General features: G+C 38.2%; 1 protein-coding gene across 1 annotated transcript in view; it reads left to right on the forward strand.

The window, feature by feature from the left end:
* Window positions 1-22,521, forward strand: part of LOC112141629 (replication protein A 70 kDa DNA-binding subunit) — a 39,170-nt gene extending 16,649 nt beyond the window's left edge. Inside the window, exons 10-17 of the mRNA XM_024264764.2 lie at window positions 312-504; window positions 4,311-4,447; window positions 4,870-5,018; window positions 6,576-6,705; window positions 15,365-15,541; window positions 15,659-15,766; window positions 15,896-15,982; window positions 21,719-22,521. Of these exons, the coding sequence (XP_024120532.1) occupies window positions 312-504; window positions 4,311-4,447; window positions 4,870-5,018; window positions 6,576-6,705; window positions 15,365-15,541; window positions 15,659-15,766; window positions 15,896-15,982; window positions 21,719-21,820 (1,083 nt within the window). The 3' untranslated portion in view covers window positions 21,821-22,521. The remainder of the gene's footprint in view (window positions 1-311; window positions 505-4,310; window positions 4,448-4,869; window positions 5,019-6,575; window positions 6,706-15,364; window positions 15,542-15,658; window positions 15,767-15,895; window positions 15,983-21,718) is intronic.
* The last annotated feature ends 3,618 nt before the right edge of the window (window positions 22,522-26,139 follow it).

Raw genomic sequence — 26,139 nt, forward strand, 5'->3', positions numbered from 1 at the left:
TTGGAGCCTTGGGAGAGTAAATGAAGGAGTGTACCTTCCGGACTGAGTGTAAATGATGCTGTTAAACAGGCTTGCTCTGAAAACTCTGTTTATTTTCTGGTGAATTACAGGAGTGATGAAGCTGATAAGACACTTAATCCGAGTTGGACCGTTCTCGTTCAGACATTTGGACAAGCTGTGCTGTAATAAAAATAGCTTTTAATGGATGAGTGAAATGGGAACCAACTCCAACTATCACTGTTTTTATTGTGTTCGAAATGACTTGGTTTATTTCCTGATGCTGTGGGGTTTTTGTACACACATCTCTGTAGGTCTACTACATCTCAAAGGCTACACTGAAGGCGGCAAACAAACAGTTTAACACACTGAAGAACGACTACGAGATGACCCTCCACACTCATTCGTCGATCGTGCCATGTGACGACACCCATAGCATTCCCGCCATGAACTGCAACTTTGTGCCAATAGAAGAGCTGGAAAACCGCGACAAAGACTCCATAATTGGTAAGATTCGGGGCTTATCAGCCTCACTCTGCGTGCACCCACAATAAACTAAATTCATTTTGAGCACAGTATGCTTGATTGCAAGAAAAAACTGGAAAAGGCAAAAAATGTTCACAAGAAAAGTGTATCTGAGAATCAAGTTTTTGCAGTCAAAGACATTGTTAACAAGCCAGATGCCATCAGCCTGAAATGTGTCAAACAATCAGCAATCTGGGGTGAGTGTTCAGACAGTAAAAAAGACTTTGAATTTTGTTAGCAACCAGTGAAAAGAACGTGTGAAGGATGGAAAATAAAGTAGAAGTTGCACTTTCTCAGAAAGTCGGAGGAAAACTCCAATGATGTGGTGTGTGAGCTCGCTGAAATGGAGAAGCAGCGCAAATCAACATCTCCCTGTGAGGGAGCTGTCAGAAAAAGCTTTCAGGAAACCACCCTTATTTTTTTCTTTTATTATAAAGCTAAAAACAGTTTTTTTTTCTTTGTAAACAGAGTTTTTGTGTCTCTTTGTAGTCGAGTTTTGACTGGAGGGGAAAGGAATCAGGAAGCGCATTTTTATTTATTTATTTTTTTAAGTCTTTCCTATTGTTATTAAGCTGCTCATATCAAAATATTATGTTTTGGGGGAAATTTTGTGATTTTAAGTCTATCAAACACAAATTAAACACCTATTTATGCTAATTTTTCCTAAAATCACTTATGCTCATCTTTGTCGTAATGCTAGGACTTTTGCTATGATTTTATTTTGAAGTTTTACTTCCTTCAGAAGAGGCCCATGCTTTTATCCCTAAAAAAACCTCCTAAATATATTCACAAAAATAAAAATCTGATGGTTGATTTAGGAACAAATGGGGACACATTGCTTAGCAGTCATAAGGAGCAGAAGAAAAAAAAGCTGACAGGTACACAGCGGTGACGTGTGAGCCAAAATCTTGGAAGAATCTGCTGTGACAGTGTCAGGATGAAGGTTAATTCAGGCGTACACTAAAGGAAAGAGATAAAAGAAAGGATAATATTCTTTCCTCCTGTTTCTGAAGGTTAGGCACAGTGCCTGCCTGCTGTGTCTTAACAGGAAAGGCGTATCTCTGTGACAGGTGCATTAAAATGGATCCCATGTAGAATGGAGTTAAAGTGTGTGGCTTCGTATTTTTGTTCAGGCGCTTTTCTGTCGATGTAAATAAGTGTAAAGAATAACCTTAGGATATTTTTTTGTCAATCAAAACATTGATGTTTGACTTTTGTTCACTGCCCCATTTTTATGCAACACCTCCTGCTTGTGTTTGTCTTTATTTTTACACATCCATCCATTTTCTAAATCCCCTTTGGGGTTGCGGGGTTGCTGGAGCCTATCCTAACCACTGTTGGGGAAACGGAGGATACAGACACAGTCACACAATCACTTAATCCTTGTTTACACTAAGCGGTCCGGTATTTTCCATTGTGAAATGGACCCATTAAACTGTACTGAACCCTACCTCTTGGCGGGGGGTGGGGGGGGGCATTGGTTGTAGGTCCATTGAGAACAGGAACGGAACGGTTGAGGCGGAGCCGCTGTAGCCACCCTTTGATTGGCAGAAACTGATGACTACATTACAAAGCGCCAATATAACGCTTATTTAAGCTAGCTTTTTCAATGGCACTATTCATCTGAGACGCCCACAATCTTCCTTCAAACAAGATTAAATTCCTGTTATACACAATATAGCAGAAGTAAAGCAAAAAAAAGGCGAGCTGCTGGATGCAGTGACACGCTAGCGGTCTACATCACGCATCCCCCGAGAAAACAAACCCCTCAGTGGGAGGGAGGCGTCACCGAGTGGAAACGTCGTACCACTCCTTACCGGACCAGACCGGACCGCTCAGTGAAAACAAGGCTTCACTCAATCACACCTAGGGACAATTTAGAGTAACCAGTTAACATGCAAACTCCACACAGAAAGGTCCCAACCGGGATTTGAACCCATTCTTGCTTTGAGGTGAGTGCCAGCCACTACACCACCATGCACCCTGTCGTTACAGTCACAGCCAGTGAAGTCATTGACACTCTGTACGGTTTTGCATTACAGCATGCAGAGTGTGTCTGTGTTGGTCACCGAGGAGCAAAGTTACATGTCCTGTGTGTTAACGTTCACTCCCCCCCTCGACGGTCTCTCTACCCCTTTGTTAAATGGGGGATTATAACATGGTAATGAGAACCGTCAGCCTGTTCCTGTGGTGATAATGGAGTTCATGGGTGGATGACATCGTCTCAATCATAATGGAATTAAGAGGAGCTGAGAGAGCACAGACAGAAGCGCCGTTCACGCAGCCTGTTCGCCCCCCCCCTCTGTAACCCCCTCTGAATTTCATCATGCCAGAACAGAGTTATTATTTGCAACCTCCACTGCTCAATTCGGCAGTGTGGTGTTGGAGGTAAATCCAGCTCTGTAAACAAGGAACGACAACGCTCGCCATTCATCAGTCAGCGGATTCTCTGATGTTCCAGGTGTTAAAGTTCCCAGTGATTCTGCTCAGTCATTTTTTTCCCACTTTGGTTTGTGTTAATCATTATGATGGAACAGTGTGATTGAATTAGTGTGCCATAGTATTTTGCCAAATACTACAACTACTGTGGGAAAACAGTGGGAGGGGAAGTTGTTCTTAAAATCTTGCTCAGTCCATTTTCATTATATTTACTGGGTATCCCTGCCCTTAGACGCTCCTTCTTGGTACAGAAAAACTTAAAAAAAATAATAAAAAGATTCCAGGGGGAAAAAAAGAAGATGTCTACATGAAGGAGGGATCCTCTATCAGGGCGGACAGGGGATGTACCAGGAGTTTTAAAGAAAATGAGAGAATTAGCGTATCTAACTCTACAACTACATGTTTGAATATTGTACAAAATGGGCTTCATCCAGATTTAACTGGTGGGCATCTGGGGGGAAGTGGGGGGGGGAGCCAGAGGCGAGGTCCACAGCCAAGAACAGAAGCACAGATGAGCCACCTGGAGTCTGAAATCTCTCCAGGAGCAACACATGAATCACACTGCACCAAACAGAGCCATGGAGAACTCCCCGTCACCTTAAACAGGAAGAACCAGGTTTAGATGATGGATCGAAGCTTTTCTTTTCACTTAATTTTGTTTACACATTTTGTGAAACAACTATAAAACACTTAGATGAATCATAAATCTGTTGGACTTTAATATGAACCAACTTCTTGTAGATTATCTGGGATGAGTATGTGTAAAGATATGTTTTAGTCACACAAAATAAAGTTAATTTTTACCTACTTTCTTGTTTATTGCTTCAAAAATAGTGAATGTATTCTATTAAGGAGAAAAAGGTACATTTAAGCCGCTAATGCAGTGATTGTTCTTTAATTAGCTCTTTCTATTCCACATAGACTCTTAATGAAATGCATTGCAGCTCAGACCTTTAGGTCGTACAGTGAGACAGCAGCTACTCTTCAGTAAAGCAATCCTGAAGGAAGTTTTAAGACCTTGAACATGACAGGAAACATAAATTAGGAATAAGAGGGTTTGTTGGGATTTGGAATAAGGGCAGGAACTTACCTGGTCTGCTGTGACACTTATGCCACTCCAGATAGGCGACAGCTCTCCGATGTGTTTAATATTTCCCCCTTTTGATGTGATTACACTTCTAATTACATATATGATTACCTAAGGGGATATTTACGCTCACGGTATGCAAAGAATGTCGAAAAATCTCTCCCTCTCTGCAGTATGCCCTTTAAAGTGGCACGCTGTTGACGCTTTTGTTTACCTGCTTTCTGTGGAAGGAGAAGTGGAACGACTCTTTGTCTGCTTGTAGATGTAATTGGGATTTGCAAACGTGCGGAAGACGTCTCCCGCATCACCACCAAGACCAACAGAGAAGTCTCCAAGAGGGCCGTCCACCTGGTCGACACATCCGGCAAGGAGGTGATCGCCACGCTGTGGGGGGAAGAGGTGAGGAGGAGAATCTCACATTCACTTACACAATTGATGTCATATCAATTCATTTGCATGCAGAATGGTTTGAGTGAGTTTGAATTAGACTAGTTGGTATCACTCTGTTGACCTTCAGAAAACTAGAAACTCAGATTGGAGACAGAGGGCTAAATAAGTCCCAATTGTTCTTCTCTAAGCTCATTCGATCTGCAAGAACTAATCCTGCTTCTTTGCCGCAGTCTGAAAATGACTTTCAAATTAACTTGTACGTTGTCTAATTATAAAAGCAAACTATTGCACTCATTAGTTTCAGATGTCTGCGAGCTGCAGACAGACTAAACATGTTAGAGACTTTACCATGACTGCTTTCGTTGCCACATATTCCATCTCCTAAATTAGCATCTTTGACTTTTGTTTGTTTGTTGTTTTTTTTTCTCCAGGCGGAGAAGTTTGACGGCTCTGGGCAGCCTGTTGTTGCCATCAAAGGAGCTCGCTTGTCTGATTTTGGAGGCAGATCTCTCTCTGCTCTGTTCAGTTCAACGATTATGGTCAACCCAGACATACCAGACGCCTTTAGGCTGAGAGCTTGGTGAGTCACTCTAACATGAGGCCGCACACCAGCAATCACACACATCAATAATCACTTTTCCAGTCAGTTGAAGGCGAATTTTCGCTCTCACCGGCTCTTCCCCGCGATTGCATCACAATACAAACTGTGTCCGAACAGTTTTTAATAAGCTGGTTTTTCGTCATGCGTGGAAAACATTTCAACTTACTGACGCACACTAACAAGCACACCTCAGTGCACAGCCCTGATTGTCATGTTTCAGGAGACGGATGGCATGTGCTACATGATTCTCAGCAGGACTCCAGACAGGGTTGGATAGAGGGAGTAAAAGAGGCAAAACAGGGATTTTTTTTTTTTTTTTTTTTCGTTTTTCTTCCAGTTCTGAAGCACTGCTGTGCATGCTCAAATTCATGTCGAGTCCTATCAAATTGGACTTTTATTAGAAGTTCCTGAGTAAGGATTTTGAATTATTACTAATTTATTCATAAAGGCTGCTCCCAAGGCTGGTCACTGGTAAAATATAAATGCCCTGCGCTTTTTTTACTTCCACACTAGAGGATTTCTCAAAAGGAAGATTTAACACATTCACATCCTCAGCAGACCTCAGTAAAAAAAGAAGCCTGCTTGTTGTTTCCTGTAGGCAGCATCAGATTTTCTCCCTCAGCTGGTAATGCCTGCTTTATAATTTTTTCATTCATGCTCGACGAATACAATATTTGATCATTTTTTGTGTTTTATTGTGAAAATTGACAATTTCCGATTTAATCTTGGTCCTAATTACCACAAGATAACATCTCACCCTGACGTAAAAGAAGATCAATAAGCAAAAATAAAAGTCAGTCTCCTTCTTTTCATCACTGCTTTAATTCTTCTAATCCCTTTATTTTCTGCTTGTTTGATGTGTTTGTTTACAGGCTGATGCAAGTTTTTTTTTCTAAATAATTATTTTTTTTGTATTTATGTCTTATCTTTACACACAAATAATTGCTGTTTCACTTGTTCTTGTGGCAACACGATGATATTAAATATTGAGTTATTTGAACTAGACACGTGAATCTGGAAGATGCTTTGATCTGATATCTCAGACAGAACGCAGAGCAAGAGATTTACTGATGAACTTAGGTTTTCAGAGAATAATAATAAGGTAGATAAGTAAACAGAGGCAGTTAAATGGGAAAAACGAGCTTTGCACAGAAAGGCTGGGATCTATGTAAATATGAGGACTGATTGATGATAGAATGCAGTCGTCGATGATATAGATCCACATGAAATCAAATATGTTCAAGGATAAGGATCTGATTGCTACGGGTTTTCAGCCGTGCCTGAGATGCGCTCTGTTGATGATAACTATCACCGCAGAGGCTTAGTGCGTTCTTTCTTCCGAAGAAAATAATCCCTTAAACTCTCACTCAAAAATGTGTCTGTCTTTTCAATGGGATGTGTATTATTCTACCTCCAGCTCAGAGCAGAATTGAAACGTTCCCGTCTGTAAAATGAAAACAAGTGTAAAAGTTAACTGTGTTTGTGTGGGAGTGTGTTTGCATGCTTCACTGTCATGTCTGATTATGTCCGCCACAGGTATGACCGGGAAGGCTATGCTGTCAATAGCCAGTCCCTCACAGAGACGAGGTCATCCAACAGTGGATCAAGGATGAACTGGAAAACGCTGAGCGAAATTAAGAATGAAAACATGGGGCATGGCGAGAAGGTGCGTGAAAGAACGCCATTTTTAAGAATGACTTGATCCTTGTTTCTCTATCAACTTGTGATTACTACCAACTATCAATGGAAGAATTTAAGAAAGACAAAAAAAACATCTCTAAACAATGTATCTCTATGGTTTCTCACAGCTAAACCATAAAAAGAAATCTTCTAGTCTATAAAAAAGTGACAAAAGTGAATATAAAATCAAAATCTTTTGCTCCACCATTAAAACGATTTTATCTTAGCAATTATGACAGAAACACTCTAATTTAGTCTATCAGTGTTTTAACAGCCATAATGTTGTTTGATCAAGTCTCCACATTCCAAATTTGAAGGAAAAAAATCTAACATTAAGTATGAAATGACATCTTTATAGTCCTATTTTCATTTTTTATTAGCTGTTTTGATTGTATTAGAGCTTATAGTTGAGCATTATTAGGGGGGTCTGTTTTTTTTTTATTATTAATTGGTAGGGGGTTGGACCAATGGGTGCACTCATTTAAGCTAACTTTTCCAAGTTGCACGATTCACATATTTGTTAATATATCCACACTGCTTCAGGTTCTTCACCATTCAGAATTCTATGGGTAAAATCAAAGATCATTTGTCCAGTTAAACTACCACTCCTACCATTTTTTTTTTCCGTCGTAAAATTGTTCCCAGTGATCTTATAACTATGACTATAAAGTTTTTAGCCAAAATCAAAAAGCCTTTGTCGATTTTTTTTTTTTTTTATTTATGCACAGCATCAGTAGCTCAGTAGAAATACAATTCTGTTTTGTGGGCGGGACTGTTGAAACCCGCCCCTCCCTGTCAAATTAAGAAATACTCAAAAAAGCAGTTTAATCGTAAATTTTATAGGTATTCTCTTCTTTGAGAAAACTGCTACAAGAACATGTTAAAAACACAATAAAAGATGGTTTCCATTGGTGTGGGTCTTTAAAGTGTATCTCTCTCTTTGAATAGTTTTTCAAGCTCAATTTGTTTTTGTTGAAGCTGTTCTAGTTCCCAAAAACTTCGCTTTTTACATTCATAAGTGAAGTAAATACATTAAAAAAGCATTTCGGGACTAAGTAAGAAAAAAAAGAACTAATTGGGTCTAAATAAAATAAATTATTGGAATAGGTTTTAAAAATGTAGCATTGATTCATCTGACCCATTAAATCCATTTTGTTAAAAAATGTACTTTTTACTATACTTTTTCTTAGTTTTCATTGCAAAAGCTCCTATTTTTAATAATCTAAGTTCCACCTTTGTTCTGTTTATCACAAGTTTTGTGATGACTTGTTTCTTTTAATGATGAATAAATAAATTGGTTTGAATGGGAACTTGGAAAAAACAAAAACTATATTAACTATATTGTTATATTGATTCAAACGAAGAACTTGTGAAATAAAATAGAATCAATTCAGCATTTTGGCAGTTATGCCAAACTCTAAAAGCAACCCTTTCTATTTTCCACTGACTCTCACCTGTAAGAAACCTGTTTTAAACTAAAGAGCATGTCAGAAATTTGCATTTCCAACCCTAACTCCCAACTGTTTCCTAAGAAGTAAAACAAAAAAAAGTAGTTTTCCTGAAATAAGAGCAGAATTACAAACTCAAAGGTTAAGTTAGGTTAATCCACTCATTGAGAGATCAACATTTAATCTGTTGAGAATTAAACCTCATCAGATTTTACTCTGATTCTTGGTCGGTTTCTCTGAAAATCTATCTCTGAAGCGTAATGATGTGAGAAAGAAAATCTCTCTCGCGAGGTCACTTACCTCCTTTTTGAAGAGGCATAAAAGAGCCTCTGCATGGATGATGCAACTTCATTGAAGCTTTAGTGCAACGAGGTTTAATAGCAGGGAATCATTACGTTGCTGTAAGATGAGCAAGGATAGTTTGGGTCTGCGGTTTTACCTTAAAGCACCTGAGACCGAAGTGACAGAGAGATCCAACCTTCAGCATCAAAAGCACAGCGATTGCTTGTTCCGCCTTTTGTATGAAAGGAAGTTTTGTGTTTTCTCGAGCTCCTGATGTGTTTAACATCTCCTGAATTCAACTCATTTACCTCTCCATGGGGGACGATCAGCAGGTGTTGGGAAAGTAGAGAATCACAGATGTAGTTTCTAACACTGAAGATGAGAAAGACAACCAGCATCATGAGGTATTTGTTGCAGAGAATCAAAACTTGCCATCAAAATCTGTCAAAAATTCAACAAAAACAAACCTTAAATGATGATCTGGGCTAATACTCAATTCTGATTGGATGCTGGGTGTGGATGCGCGCTTAAAAAAGTTCCGTTCACAAAGTTTTGAATGTGTAGGCTTCTTCTAAACAAACTTTTGTGTCAAGATCTGGACAAAAACAAGCAGTAAGAGGTAAACTTTCTCTCTGAACTGATACTTTATTTAACCCATGTATGAAAGTCAAGGCCCGGGGGCCGGATCCGGCCCTCCTGGTAATTATATCCGGCCCTCCAGATCATTTTATTTTGTTAATTATTAATGGACTGATGTTATCTTGCATTCATTTCTAACTTGTATAATTTTGACAAAATATATTTTTATGGAGAGTAAAATATTGAAAGTTATTTAAGGTTTAAATAGATTTATTGTGAAATAATATTCCTGCTTGTTTTTATTATTCATAATTGCTTTAAATAGTTAGTTTTAAAGTTTTAAAAATTGCCATTCTTACAGATTTTTTGGACTATTTTAGCATCTAATGAGATTTTTTGGGCTATTTTGGGTTTAGCTAATATTTCAGCTACATGCTAGCTGTTTTGGCTAATTTAAGCTTTTTATTAGGCTTTTAGTTTGGCTGATATTTCAGCTACATGCTAACTGTTTTGGCTAATTTAAGCTCTTTTTAGGCTTTTAGTTTGGCTGATATTTCAGCTACATGCTAACTGTTTTGGCTAATTTAAGCTCTTTTTAGGCTTTTAGTTTGGCTGGTATTTCAGCTACATGCTAGCTGTTTTGGCTAACTTAGGCTTTTAAAATGTTTTTTAGGCTGTTTTTGAGTTTGGTTAATATTTACACGCTAGCCGTTTTGGCTAATTTAGACTTGTTTTAGTTTTTCAGGCTATATGGAAGTTTAGCAATTTTTTTTCAGCTACATGTTTTTTTCAGCTCATAGTGACCATGTTATAAGCACAATAAATCACGACAAAGTGAGCATTATCAGAAATTAATGCACCCTGTGGAAACCTGAACCGGCGGAAGACGGTTACTTTGCGGAGAGTAATTAATTAGCGTTAATAATAAATGTTACTTAAAAAAATATTAATTAGCATTAATTTTTTTTTTATTAATTGCAAGCGTTAATGTTGAAAGCCCTAAAAACAAATACAAACTTTATTTCATAAAAAACTCCAATGTTGTGCCTTTCTTTTAGCTATTGGAGGAAAATATCAACACTTATTTGAGATCTTTTGCAGAATGCTATTAAAAGATCAAAGAGTAAAATCTCGTTTTAGTGTCACTGCTCGGCATTATCGCGCTTGAGCCCGAATTAGTGCACCTAAGTGGTATTTGCCAGTCCTTAAACTTTCCATCTAATTAATTTGGTCCTTTTCAGATGAGTTTCTCACATGTTTTTGCATCTTCTGGAAGCAGCTTACGGATAGCTTCAAGATCAGTGTCATTTCTAATGAAAATTTCTAATTATGCTGTGGAGGAAGCCTGCAGGCCAGAACTCATAAAGAGAAGGTGGGGGTGGTGACGCTTCAGAACAAAAGCATGGCGGCGCTGCTTCAACTTGAAGTCGCTGGCATCGTCGCGTGAAAGCACGCAGGGATCAAAGCTGCAAGAAACACAGAAGGAGGAAAAAAACCAAACAGCAATACTTTAAAAAGAGATGTCAGTAAATTCAGAGATTGATTTTACGTTGATGACATTTTTATGCGAGCAATTCTCACTTTTCTTTTTTTTCTCAAATGAGGGTTGCACAGGTTGAATGTGAGATTAGTGAACCCCCCCGACTGTTTGTATAATTGAATAGTTCAAGGGGGTTTCTGTCATTGGCTGTGAGGCCACAGCTCAGGGTAGAAAAATGGGGATCTAAATCTTTAGCTTCGAGTTTTAAAGGATTTAATTTGACATTGACCTGTTTGCCTTTATTGGCTCCCTGTTTGGAGGGAAAGAGGCTAAGGGGGATATAGATGCGCATGGTATTTCTAATTAACGTCGCACGTGCGTGTGTGTCGAGTCGTTGGACAGCATTTAAGTTTGCATGTGCGGCAACGTCAATTGTTTGAAGTGGATTTTCACTTGGTTGCCCTTCCACATACTAAATTTAATTGCATTTAGGTGCCAGAAGGTGACACGAGGATTTGGTGTGATAAGAATGAAAACTGCTTTTGGAATGCTGTGTGTGTGAGAGTCTTTTTGCATACTTTCTTGCATGTTTCTTGCATTTTAGTCATGCAGCTTTTAGCATGCGCTCTTCTGTGTTGTTCGGTTTGAGGGTAGCCCCCGGGCTCCCGTGTACATACTGGAATACAGACGGAGAGAAACCAAACACAGCAGAGGGGAAGAGATGATGTGAAAATAAAGTATTCTTAATTGTGAGGGAATCGCCCCGGTCCAGAACTCTCCGACCCCAGATTTACATAAACTGCTGTCACCAGGAACCTTAAACAAAATCTACTCTTCTCCATCATCATCCACCCTCCTACCACCACTTCCTCCCCACCTCTTTCAGCCTTTGAGCACAACAATCTGCTCGGGTCCGCGAAATGTGATGAGGCAGGCACGAGGACAGAAACAGGGGAGCATTGCTAACGGGGGAAATTCTCCTAATTAAAAAAAAAAAAAAAAAAAAGCTTCTCGCTAAGTGTTTGCGAAGGGTCCTTGCTGTGTGGCATGAGTACTCAGTAGTTGGGAGAACAGATTATGAGGATGTGAGTCAGTCGTAGTGTGTTAGAGAAGGAAAAAAAGTGTCACAGGGCTCTTTGTCTGATGGTACATGTGTAGGTTGTATGCATGCAGTGGGTATCATCTCCCTTAAGAGATGGAGGGAAACCCAAAATAAGGCTTTATTTCTTCTGTCACCTTTAGAGTGTAGCAAGTTTATCGACAGAAAATCCATCCTCAGCCATTCAGTAGGATTTTGACCTTTGATAGACCTAATAGACTATGATAACGCTTCATGGACATTCATAAAATCTGCTGTCCTATTACAAAATGATTTAACCAGTCCCCCAAAACGTTTGAATAAAAGACAAAACATTTATTTATAAAAAAATAAAAATAAAAAAAAGGAAAAAAAGAAATACATACGCTATTTCGTTTTTTTCGTTTATTTTCTGATCCTGAGGGAAGTTTTATTTTGGAAAACTGCCGGATTCTGTACACCACATCTGTCTTGACTTAAAGCGGCTTGCTGCACGGCTAGCTGGATTGCTAAGCTAGTAGCCCAAACAAAGCGAAAAAGCTAACAAAAAACAAACAATAAAAAGTTTCTGGAATGTTTCTTGGGAGAGAAAAGAGCCAGTGAGGAAACTGAATAAGAGCCTTCGACTTCAAAAAACAATAAAGCTGCAATTTACAGACCAAACCAGGTGTTTTCTTCGACAAACTGAACTATTGAGGCAGTTCTCATGTATCAGAAGCCGCTCTTTTTGCTTTATCCATCACATCTTAAAAGTTGAATGTAGCTGAAGCTAACTTCCGGTTGTTAGCATCCGCTTTGACGTCAAAGGAAAAAAATCTTCATTAAAAATGTAAACAAGCAGCCAGACCAGACCAGTGATATAATTTATTAAGCCTCAAAGATCCACGCCATTGAAAATTGTGTTTTAAATGTTTTTAACATGTTCTTGAGGCATTTTTCTGAAGATGGAGGTCATATATTAAGAAATTAAATCTTAAAATTGCATTTCTGAGTATTTCTTTATTCAAATCTTTGTGAATTAGGACCAGACAAAAAAATATCACTTGAAAAAGCTTGCAGCATAGAGCGACATACGTGCTACAATCCGCAGGTCACAAGCATCCTGCTCTGCTCCATTCTGATACATCCACCTATAGATGACTTGGGGTGTGAGAGGCTGTAAGCTAGCGCGTAAACAGATGGGTGATGGGAAGTGGGGGTGAGTTTACACTGTGCCAATTATCCCACCCACAATTCAGTGAATTTTTAATGAGCTCCTGCTGCTCTGTAGAAATTATGTCCCAAAAAAAAAGAAAGTTTTTTTTTGGCTAAAAACAGCACTTTTAATGAATTAATCATAATTAAAAGATCACTTGGAACACTTTTACAATAGATCAAAAGAGGATCGGAGGAAGTAGTTACAAAAGTTTTATAAACAAAAGTGATTTACCGTCATATCACAAACCTTTTAGGTTTATAAGTGAGAATTATTCAGTATTTTATCTCAGAACTGCCTCTTGTGTTACGTAAAATCTGCACTGTGGAAATAAAAATAAGCTCATCAAACCTGGCACCTTCTGTCAAACTGTTGCCTTCAAGTCAGTCCAACCGCCAGACACTTCCTGTTTGCACATCTTTATTTGACTTCCAAACAATCTTGGAATAGTTTACAAAGTGCACAGAGGGAGCCTGAGCATCCTTTACATAATAGATGCAATGGGAGATAAAGCTGCAGCACACTGAATGTGCTAATAGACTCAACACTGACTACTGTACAAGGTTACGTGAAAGAGCAAAACTTGCACAGCACACATGCAGTGAGCTAAACTTTTGTGTTATGAATTTGAATGAATGGAATCTCATTAAAGTGCCGGGATGCTGATGTCTTGTAAACATATTTTAACACCTTTGGTGGTAGAACCCACACTGCCAAAGTCGACAGCTGAAAAGCTGCTTCCCCGTTGTGAGAGCTGTAGAGCCTATAAACCTAAAAAAAAAAAAAAATAGATATGTGTTTTCTAAATATACTATACTATTGTAGATTGTTGATTTATTGCCAGCAGTTCAGAAATGATTCAGATATTTAAAAAAAGAAGTTCCAAAATTGTGACTATTTAGTCATATCAGGATATATTTTGGGAATAAAATAAATGAGACCGTTTCGATCAATTTTCTGCTTGTGTGAACATGAAAACTGTACCCAAGAACTTACTTTATCTGATACATTTTTACTCAACATCCTGAAAAAAAAACTGTATTTATATAGAACTGTTAGTACTTCAGTAACACAGAGGGCTTTACAGACTTAAAACAATAAAAAAGAAAATAATAAAACATGCCTTCAACCCCTCAAACATGAAAAGTAAAAGGACATATAACTCAAAATAGAAATAGAAACCTGGTTTGATGCTGATGTGAGAAAATGATATATGGGTGATCTGTCCACACTATGATTGTAGAGGACGACACCACAGGATTCCCCTGAACAAGCAACCAGACCTACGAGATAACCAAAAACATATCATCTTTTGATGATATTTATATATATTTATTTTTAAATCTTAGTTTATCTTTTATAACCTTCAACATCACTGATTTAGAGTATTGAATACAATTCTTGAATAAAAACTCATGGTTAGAACCTGAAAAAGAAGAATCCTACAGGAGTATAGTCTTTGGAAAAGCTAAAAATGGTTAAAAACTAATAATTAGGGCTGCAACGATTAGTCAGCGAATCGACAACTAATCGACTATTAAAATAGACGACTAATTTATTAGTCGATTAGTCGTTACTTTATATTATATGGAGTCAGTGTAGTAAAGTTAAAAGTTATTTATTCTGCTAGCTTTTTAGACATTTTGACATTTATTAAGGTTTTTTAGGCTAATTTGGAGTGTAGCTTATATTTCAGCTACATGCTAGCTATTTTGGTTAATTTTGGATTTGTTCTATTTTTAGGCTAATTTGGAGTTTAGCTAATATTTATTCTGCATGCTAGCTATTTTGGCTAATTTAGGTTTTGTTTTTTGTTTTTTTTAGGCTATTTTGGAGTTTAGCTAATATTTCAGCTGCATGCTAGCTATTTTGGCTAATTTAGGCTTTTTTGTTTTTAGGCTATTTTAAAGTTAAGCTAACATTTCAGCTACATGCTAGCTATTTTGCCCAATTTAGGATTTTTTTTTTCATTTTTTTAGGCTGTTTTGGAGTTTAGCTAATATTTATTCTGCATGCTAGCTATTTTGGCTAATTTAGGATTTTTTCAGTTTTAAAGCTAATGATGGTTATGATGTGTGCTTTAGATCCAGTTTGTGCATGACCCGGTTAGTCGACTAATCACAAAAAATAATCAGTGATTAGTCGCCTATTAAAATAATCATTTGTGGCACCACTACTGATAATAATGCAGCGTCATTACTGTAAATGTGCACATCTGTATGCACAAATGTTTCTTAAACCAGACAGGTGAAGTATTTGTTTTTTAAGAGACATTCTTGCTTTTAAAGGAGCAATATTAGAGCCATGAAGATTAAAGTTAATGTAAAATTATGTGTTATTTCATTGTTATTGTTTATTTTGATGATCAATCAGAGGAATTCATGCTTTGACATGAGAAGTGTTACTATTGTGTTTATAAAGGTACTTATCTGTGGGGAACATGTGCAGCTAAATTTCTTTATTTTAATATTGTGATTAGGGTGGGTTAGTGTGTAATAAAAGCTAATTAAAAGGTTGCTTTATTTTGTAGCTGGTGCTCCCTCTTTTTCATTAGCTTTCTAACACATTTTTGTTCTTCCACAGGCAGAGTATTTCAGCTGTTTGGCCACAGTTGTGTTCATGCGTAAGGAGAATTGTCTGTACCAGGCCTGCCCATCTGCAGACTGCAACAAAAAGGTCATCGACCAACATAACGGCCTGTACCGCTGCGAGAAGTGCAACCGAGAGTTTTCCAACTTCAAATACAGATTCTTGCTTTCTGTAAGTGCATACATTCCTGTCCGGCAAAGCTGCAGTCCCTACTGATCGCATAAACACAGTCAGACTGGAAATTAATCCCCTGCCCTTGAATCTTCTCTGAATGTCTGACTCTCTTAGGCCAACTTGGCAGACTTCGGGGATAACCAATGGGTGACATGCTTCCAGGAGACAGCTGAAGTCCTGTTAGGTCACAGTGCGCAAGCGCTGGGACAGCTCAGAGAAACCGTGAGGCTCACACGCAAACGCTGCAGCAGACTCTTAATTTTTCCAGGAAGTCTTGGCAGTCATGAATTATTTCTGGTAAAGTGCCTCCTACTGACCTTGTTCTTTATTTTGTGTGGGTCTGTTTCAAAGGACGAGGCTGCATTTGAGCAAGTCTTCCAGAACGCCAACTTCAGAACTCACATCTTTAAAAACCGAGTCAAGCTGGAGACGTACCACGTAAGTAGCTGCAATCAGCAGCACAATGGCTTTTGATGCAACCCAGTACAAGAATTGCAAGTATTAAATTGGGGGAATTTAATGACACATAATAGATCATTGGCCTGCTGGCAGATCCCCTGTCTTGCCTCTATTTCTGAGAAATTTCCCAGCAGGCATTTTATTTTTCTCATACTCAAACAATGACATAGGAAAAATAGATTTTTATAATGGCCAAGACTGCAGACAATTCTCACTATTTTCAGAGCGGGTAAATATTCTCATTCAGATCTAATTTCGCAATAAAACAAAAAACACAAATGAGCAAAGAAATGGAGACGTGAAATGTTTCTTATATCCTTGAATGTCTTATTTATCATGTCGTGTTTTTGTCGGGGGATTACATTACCTGATAATGTCTGAAACAGTTTGGCGCTTGTGTGATGATTACGCTGCATGTCACGCATAGATTTATAAAAGGCAACTTGTCACCTATTATCTATCAGCAAACTGCAGTTCAAAGCATAAAAGGCCACCAACCAGGACACATAAATGCAGCATAATCACAACAAACCGTGAGTCACGCAACATGAATCAAAATCATCCCCATTTATGTCTGTGACAAGAGAGTCGCTCTTCCGCCGATGCTTTTAGAAAACAAATACAACTGTGATTCCATTTCTCTTAATTAGGTTCTAATTAGCATTTAGCTATTGTCTGTCTAAGCCTAATTAGTTTAATTATTCAGTGGCTAATTTGCTACTGGGGGCGCATACTCAAGAGCCCGGGAAGTGATTGAGATGTGGTGTGAGCTGCTTCGTGACCTTAAAAGAAAACCTTCAAGCAACATTGTGCCGAGTTTTCAAGCTTTTCCACAGTGAGGAAAATGGTCTGAAACCATTGCAGGAAGCAAAATGTCGCCATTAATATTTGTAAAGACTCAGCATGATTTGTCATATTTTATTTATAATTTTTTATTCTTATTGTAGGGCAGTTAATTGATAGTTAATGGTGGTTTTGGCTAAAAACACAATAAACTTATAGTTGTTTTACCATCTAGTCTACCTTCATAGAAAAGTATGAAACATTTTTGTACAAATTTGTTCTCAGTGTGAATAAATCCAAATATAGGAATTCAAATGTGTTAATCCAAAGTTTCTGTATTTTTGACTGAGTCAAACACAAATAGTATTTAACCGAACAAGAAGAAGAAGCCCCTCCCTGCTTGTCCAGTTTGAACACCCTGGGCAAAGTACCCATCCAAGAATGTGCGTTCTTAAACGAGCGTCACATTCATGATATGTCTGTAGCTCGAGGGCGAATGTGTGGATCTTTAGAGTTTTACCATAAAACAGAACTGATACATATCAGTTTACCTTTTTTGAAACTATAAAACCTAAATGTATTTAGCCAAATGAAAATGAAAGTTGAAACCTACGGTCAAAACAACTACAAATAAAAATGTGAATATTGAGTTGAAATGAAATGCTTTGTCAAGTGTCGTTAAAGTGAAACCCCACAAAAGTAGCATCTAGATTTCATCATAAAACTCAAAACTTTGCCGCATAAGAAACCTGTCAACACATCCGCTGTTTACAGCTGATTCAAATCATTTATTTTCAATAATACTGTTTTTACTTCATCTGATCCGAACAGAAGTGTGTGTGCACCTGTTCTCTGCCGGAGGGCCTCAGACACGTGCATGCACCAACGTGAAACTACATCTGTCTGTCTTAAGGGAATACATAGATTTTATCTCGTTGAATGCATTACTGTCAGAGGAGACCTGCTTTTCATGCTGCATTTTCACAGGCAGGTCATTGAGAGCCAACTGCACACTTAACTCTGTCACTTTAGATCATCCAGCAGGCAGAGTCGAAGCACACTCCGCCAACATCACGTCCGTCTGTCTCGCAATGTGAGGGAATGATTTCAGAAACTCAAATGTCATTTGCATAATGGCTTTGTACTTTAGTACAATGAAGTCTTTCAGTTACTTTCATCTTCAGTGTGTAACTGAGGTTTAATAGTGAACACAAACACGCGACTGTAGACTAAATTTTCTCCTATAATCATATAAAACTGTATATTTGATGTGCTGTGAAGTATTAATAATCAGCTTTTAAAGACCACTTTTTGTTGTTTTTAATATGTTCTTGTAGCATTTTATTTTTCATGAAGTATATATATAAGAATTTAGGCTTAAAATTGCGTTTCTGAGTATTTCTTTACTCAAATTGTGGTGAATCGGGAGCAGTTGAAAAAAATCCAGTTAGAAAAAGATCTCAGTTGTGACGCGGCAATTGCTATGGGCGGGCCAAAGTCTCCCCAAAGTCTAGCGACCTGTCCAGGGTGCATCCTGCCTTCACCCACAAGTGGCTAGAATAGGCTCCAGCAGCCCTGTGTACCCAAAAGGGACAAAACGGATTTAGAAAATGATGGATGATGTCTTTGTTCTCCTCATCTGATATTTTTGTTTTTGTTGCACCACTAATATTAGCTTGGGGCTCTAAGCTAGCAGGTCAGAGTGTAAACAAAGGGATCATGGGAAATAAGCGAAGGCTTACTTCCGCGCCTATGGTCCCGTCCACAACCGAGATGCAATGTTCAGATGAGCTCCTAATGCCTGGTAGAAATAATGTCCTAGAAAACAAGTTTTTTTGAGGGGAGGCTAAAATTGGCAGTCTTAGGCCCTACCTACAACCAATGGGGGTCCTCAAGAGGTATAGATTAGTCCTATTTAATGGGTCCTTTTTACAATAGAAACACCCAAAATACCCTACCATACCAGGCCTCTCAGTAGAAATGAGGCTAAGATTAAACCCATTTAAATAAATCAAAATTTGATTATAATGGGACTTATAAATCACTATTTGTTTTGGGGTTTTGCTTCAAAAATCTCTGCACAGCACAATATGATGGTGTTTTGTGCAGCTTCATTATCGGTGTTTCTCTGCGTGCATCCTCAGTCTGTTATCAAATATTTAGCACAGAGTAGCCTGCCATTAATTCTCTTTGAGGTCATGCATCCAGTCTGTGGACTGAGCAGTTGTGTGTTTTGTTGAGCCAGTTTTTGTTCTGGTTTTGTCATTATAGCATCATCCAAGGCTTGTTTCTTCAGGGAGGAAAACACACTTAAGCAGGTGAAATGTGCTTTGAGAGCTGAGAAGTGCTTTTTTTTTTTTTTTTCTTGAGGTGTGAGAGCAATAATAGTCAAAGCACATTAAATCAACGCGACCTCTTTTTAACAGCAGCCTGTCGGAAAACTATTACTTTAAAATAAGTTGTCACATTTTGTGAAGTGGAAGTTGACAGCTCCCGCTTTGTTGCTTAATTCCTCCTGCAGTTTTCAGGTGGATGCAAATTAAAATCACTAATAGAAGTGTGAAATCAACGATGACATTTAGGCAGACGCCGAATTCTTCCGGCTTGTTGCTGAGCCACTAATTGATTTAAGAACTGTCATTAATTGAATCGTACCAGTGTTATCACAGACGTGTTGAAGCTGTGCCTCGATTAAAAAAAAATGAAAGAAAACATGTTTTAATCATTATGTAGTTAGTGGTGTTTAGTTGTAAGTTGTTGGAAAAAACTAAATTAAATCAAGTTAGAAAAAAGATTTGAAGTTTAGATTTTTTTTTGTCATTTTTAAGGGCTTTACTTCAATTTCAAAAAAGGAAAAATTGCTGGTTCCAACCCGGAATCCCTCTTGCTATGCTACGTGTTTTTAACATGTTCTTGCTGATTCTTTCATGATCTTGCTTTTAGTGCAAGTTAGAATAAACTGGCCAATCAGGTGCCTCAATAACAGAATGTTGTCTCACATTGTACATTCGAAACATTTGACTTATTCTCCAGAGTACAGCTTCAAATGGAAGGGGTGTGGCCTTTCTACAAGATCACTTCTGATTGGCAAGAATGGTTGCCATAGAAACGTTGACTCAGACCAATCACTGCTTACTGAATTGAATTCATTTCGTTGAAGCGGAAGTAAACTTTTCTCCTTGGGTGATGTCATACTTACTCTTCCCAGTTCTCTTTATACAGTCAATGTTCTTGTTTTTATTATTCTTTCAGCCTTTTATAAAAACAAAATTAAGTTCTGTTAATAGGAAGATGTTGTTATGTTTTTGAGTTTGTCTCTTTTTACTTTGTTTATAGGCGATGAACAAATGAGTAAAATAATCATTGTCATGGTTTCACCTTAAATGCAGACGATGGAATCTAAATCATAGATTTGGTCAAAAGGGGGAGGGCAGATGAGCTTTTAGGGGTTCAATTGATGGAGAGAAAAATACCCTTTTTGATTTTCTGTCCTCAGGTGTTTCAGTCGGATGCACACTAACTAAAGGTCTAAATTATACTGTCATTACCCTCTCAGAGGGCTCAAAACAGACGCTTTGTCATTGGGGACTGAACCACCATGTGTTTAAGCATTTCCAATTACACATGTATTATTTATCAGACTATTGCTTTTTCTTTCTTGTATTAAATCTTTTTTCTGAAATTATTGTGAACTTTTTGGGAAATTTCCCAGAAGTCTTTTTGAAAAACCATTGTACAGCAATGCTTACCAGTTTGGCGAACATAGACCAAAATGCATTGCATTTAAATACTTTTTTTTTTTTTTTTTAAATACTGTGGTTACATTTTATAAATGATCCAAGTTTTCTTCATCAGAACACAGTGGAGTTATTAATAGTCTTTGTTGAATGCTCATATTTATTAGGTTTTTCCTTTGGCAAAAGGTTATTGAGATATTTGCCACTATTTGTCCAGAGCACTGCAGTCGTGTACTATATAGTCTTAAAGTAGTGAGTTAGGAGCATAGACTGTATAATCACTGATAATATACGTGTTTGGGTAGGATTGAGGGAATTCAGACATAGCCATAGTCTTTTAAAGTGATTGACAAAATGTTTTCTGCAATTATTTACAATGAAGATGTTTCTAATTTCTCTGTTTTTTTATTCTTAATTTTAAAAAAGCAACTATACTATAAGTCTGCAAAAAAAAGCAATATCTATTTGTCTAGTAACTTGTTCAAATAATCTGATCTTGAAAGCATCTTATTAATAAGGATAGTTGGACTGTTGAAGTGCTTAAAATAGGATATTTTTGAGGGAGAAGAATTGGCTTATGCTTTTTCAGCAAATCTTGCTTATTTTAGCACATGAAATTTCTAATTCCTTATTATGTTTATCACTAATTAAAGGACAGGAAATCCCAGTTTATTAAGATTATTCAACATAAATTCTACTGGTTCCATTGGTAAATTATTTCACTTACAAGGAAAAACAACATCCTGTATTCTAGATTTGTTTATCTTGTTTAAAGGACATTTTTCCAGTGAATATTTTTAATAACCTGCAACATTTGTTATCTAGTTTTGTATAAGAAGACTTAAAAACAGCATTAGTAATATAACCAATTGCTTAGGCTTGTTTTGGCTTTTATTCCGGTCAAAACACCTGAAATCAACTGCACAGTGAAATCCTCTGGGCTTAGAGGTGTTAACTGTGTAAAAAGCAAAACAAAGATTGTCCTGGCTTTCATTCTCACCCATTAGTTCATGCCACGTGTTAAACAATTATGAGAGCGCTGACCTCCATAAAGAAATGCCAGCTGGCAGCTGAAGCCGAACCACACTTGGGGGTTTTCCTGTAGATCCAGCTACCAATGTCAAAGGTCGGACTTTGGGTGTTTGGGTGCTTTTGACGTGATGTTTGATTCAAGACTTTTCTTTTGCTTTCTCAGGATGAAAGTCGAGTGAAGGTGACGGTAATGGAAGTCCTTCCGGTCGACCACAGAGAATACAGCAGGAGACTCCTCAGCAACATTCGCAGATTGGCTTGCTGAGCGCTTTGTCCCAGTCATCCAAACGGCTGCCGTGTAATTACACATCTTTGGCGAGTTTCTGGCATTTTCTCGCCGCGAGATAGCATCATATCTGACTGATGCAGCGGAGGAGCAGTCAGTGACTCATGGGAATTATTGGCAGCCAAACAAAGGCTAATATGTGGCTGTTCATTTTCTTAAGCAGGCTTTGAGTGAAACTCAGTGGGAATGCCTCTAATGTGTGACGTTTTTACATTTTGAGTTCTATTTCGATTGTATTGTTCTTTTGTTGTTTTATGCACATGTAAAGACATGTAAAGTTTTGCTTTTCTTTTAAGTTTATTATTTCTTTATTTTTTCTGACATAATTTTTGAAATGTCATTTTATTTATGATTATACATTTTTTGTCCCCTTATAAATGTCAAAAAAGACAAGTTTTATTAAAATCGCAAATGTACATTTTGTGCCTGTTATTTGTGCATCTAATGTAACAGATAATTCAAAAAGGAAAAATTATTTGCATTTTTTGCTCAACCTCAGCTTCAAATCAAACTCCAAAATGTCAGATGTTTTAGTCGTGCACAGACTCATGTTGCATCAGATTTTAACCAGAGCATAATTCTTGCAAATGGTTTGTTGTAGTTAAGAGTTTATACTACATTTTATATTATTCATGGGCTATATCTCTTCAAGACCAATAAAATTATTAGTTGGAAATACATTTCATCTTCTGAAAGCTCCTTTCATTTAAAAAAGTGAACTAGTTACAATAGTTAATATTCATTCATTAAAAACAGGAGCAAAAATGCTTTTAACACAAACTGTAAATGACCCCAGCAGATGGATAAGTGAGATGTTGTGAATCTTAAAGGCTAAAAGCATTTTGAGGAGTGTTAAAAACAATTAAGATAAATGTGACACCAATTTCTTGATTTTTATTCCATTTGTCAGCCAGTCATGTCAGGTTCATCAAGATAATTAAAGAAGACTAACCGCTTTTGTTCGAACCAAAAGCATTATTAAAGGGTGCATCAAGTGCCTTAAGATTTGTATGTGCTTTTACATATTAGTGACAAATCATTTAGTTAGTAATTTGACTTGAATATCTAAATTTAAACAATTTTGCTGAAATGAGAGCTGAGTTTGATTTTTGTTCGACAGAAATCATTAGCGTTTCACTGCCTTCAAGCAAAAGAGAAGTACTAAAATATAGATAGATCTGTAATGAGATTTACATAAGCCTTGTTTCCACTGAGCGGTTTGGTCCAATTCTGGTATTTTAAGTGTTTTCATTATAAAATGGACCCATTAAGTTTGACCATTTTTCTGCCCCCCACTGGTTGTAGATCCATGGAAAAATGGAACGGACCAGTTAGGGCGGAGCTACTGTTGAAACCCGTTGACTGACAGAAGAAAGCGTCTGTATTTCTCTGCCCGCAATCTTCTCTCAAACAGCAGTAAATGGTTTATATATATGAAGTACCAAAAGCCAAGTGGGGAAAAAGAGTGAATTGTTGGATGACCTCTATTGTTGGTAGCTACGCTTTTGCAATCGGCCTACATCTCACATGGGCCATGATGGCCCAACTTTGAGTGGAACTCACCTGAAAAGCCTGGACCATTTTAAACTGGACCGTACCGCTCAGTGGAAACAAGGCTTATTATATTCTATTAAGGCAAACTGCATATTGTCTCTAAACCCCTGAAATTCATACTTTCTTGGTCTATATGAACCATTGATTAACATGTAGGAGTTGAATTTTTAGGCTGCAGTTGTTTATATTCTAGATGCCCAGACCTCTCATCCCACATCCACTTCCTCCTCCTCTGCTGGGAGAACACCTCGGGGGTCCTGTAACTTCTGCAGAACCCCAATAGTGCTTCCAGTGCATTGTGGGGCTTCCCTAAGACCTCCTTCTGGTGGGACATGCCTAGAATATCCCCGTCAGGCAGGCTTCCAGGAGGATACAGATGAGGTGCCAGTGCCAGCTCAACTGGCTTTTCTCATTGTGGGAGAGCAGTGTCTTCACTACAAGCTCCTCCCAGACATCTGAGCTCCTCACCCATTCTTTAAGGAAACGCTCAGCACACCATGCAGATGAAAACTAGTTCCAGCCACTTGTATCCAGGATCTTTTGCTTTTGATTGATTGATGGATAGCTTTTAGCCATGTCTCTAAACTCATGGTTATAGCCGAGGGTTTCAACATTGACTGACCAGTTGATCAAAAGCTTGGACAGCTTGGTTGTTACAACAGACCAGTACTGTCAGTATTGGCTCCAACCTTCTTTCGCTCGTGAACAAGATCTCAATATATTTCAACTCTTCCACCTGAAGCAGCAAACAAGTCTTTGAGTAGAAAACCTACCCATGACAAGACAAAAGACCATAGATTAGAAATTCAAATTCTCATTCCAGTTATTTCACACTCAACTGAGTCCTGGAAATTTTAAAATTCTTTCGTATTGAAATATGTATAGAACCGATGCTAAAAGACATCCTTGTCAGAGTCTAACAAACACCAGAAACAAGTTTCACTCACTGCTGGTAATACGAAGCAAGCTCCTGCTCTGGTTGTACAGAGTTTGGACAGCCATTAGTAGGGGTCATGAATCAACACAAACCATCTGTTTTTTACCATGGGTAACTCCAGTCACTCCAACCCCTCTCAAGGAAGTGGGGAGTCCAAGCAGAGCGTAGACGCAAGCCCCACAATCTCCAGCCGTTGCTACTTGACCCTTTCCCTAAGTTCAGGATTCTTCACACTCTTTGAGGTGAGATACCACGTTCTGATGAAAGAATCTGTGTCCATGGATTGGGCCACCAATGTATCCACCTTGGACCTCCACCCAGATCACACTGCAGCAGCACAAGCCTACGGGAAGATGGTCTCGTGTAGTGTAATAAGATGGGACTGGTGATGTCACATTGGAGGATGTCAGCCAATAGACAGTCCTCTATGAGCCCCAATGTTATCTATACAATGCAGCGCCATTCATTTTAATTTGAATGTATATAGCCATAAGAGGGTTCTGAACTGTCCTCTATTGGGCTTGTCATTTAGAGCCTGTCTGTTATTGGAGACCCTACCTGGGCAATAGCCCCAGATATCATCCCAAAGACTCACTCAAACTGTCTAATTCTTTCACTACAATAAGATGACATTTAACAGCAACACATTCTCCCTATCAAGTCGTCATATATGGACATTTAGTTCGGGCCCTCTCCGTGTCACTTTATGACGTTTTGGGTGTCCCCAAATTGTCATTTTTTGGAGTGCTGGCTGTTCCTATTCAATCAGGGGTCACTTGGTACCGAGCCACAAATGCAAATCAGGGGTCCCCAACCCTTGGGATGCGGACCGGTTCTGGTACCCCAACTCTGTACCACTTCCACATCTAGTACTGCTTCCCAAGGGTTGGGAACCCGTGATTTAATGGGAAAAGCCAGCACGAAAAAAAAAACAACAAGTTGGGGACACCCAAAAGGTCAAAAGGTGACACAAAGGGGGTCCAAACCATACGTCCTTTTATGACGAGTTGAGAGTGAGAATGCGTAGTTCACAGAGGTTGCAGTTCACCATTATGTTTAGATTTTTCACTAAAAAATTTAACTTCCAAATGAACTTACATTTTACATTTTGAAAAGTACACCCTTTTATTTCAGTTATATTAAAGAAAACATGAGATGAAGAGTTCCTTATCTTATAGTCTGAAGAATTTGGAAATCGTGATGATAAAAGTACAAACATATACAGTATATATATTTTATATTTGCAACCTGATGCTGAGCTCCCTCATTGTAAAGTTGAGCTCCCATCTATCTCAAACGCAGCTGGTTCCAATTAATTGCTATGACTGTCACATAGCAATTTGACTCGCCGCCGTCTGTGTTTTGAACAGTGGCGTTCACAAACCAGACGATAGTAGGCTTATTGAAAAAAAAAAGCGTGAGTGGGGGAGGCTTAAGGTGGAACAACATATTGTTGTTTAGTCTGACAAGAGATGTGCCAGATGCAACATCAACAGTATTTGAAATGACCTTTTCTTTTCTTGTTGCTTGCACTCTGATGCTGAATAGAAGGGGGCAGGGTCGGCGACCTCATTTATGACAATAACGTGCTGCTCTGCTGACTTCACCATCAGTGGCACCTCCTTTCTGCCTCATGCCAAGCTTTGTGTGGACGTTTGAACACTGACACGCCTTATTTTTCTAAGCCCTTTTGTTATTATCTCTGACACGCGTCTACTGTTCCGAGCCTCCAGTCTCTGATCATCACATTTTAGGGACAATTAATCCCATCTCATTAAATTAGGTTGTCTTCTAACTTTTTATTGAA

This window comes from Oryzias melastigma, linkage group LG14 (assembly GCF_002922805.2).
Source record: "Oryzias melastigma strain HK-1 linkage group LG14, ASM292280v2, whole genome shotgun sequence".
Classification (NCBI taxonomy): domain Eukaryota; kingdom Metazoa; phylum Chordata; class Actinopteri; order Beloniformes; family Adrianichthyidae; genus Oryzias; species Oryzias melastigma.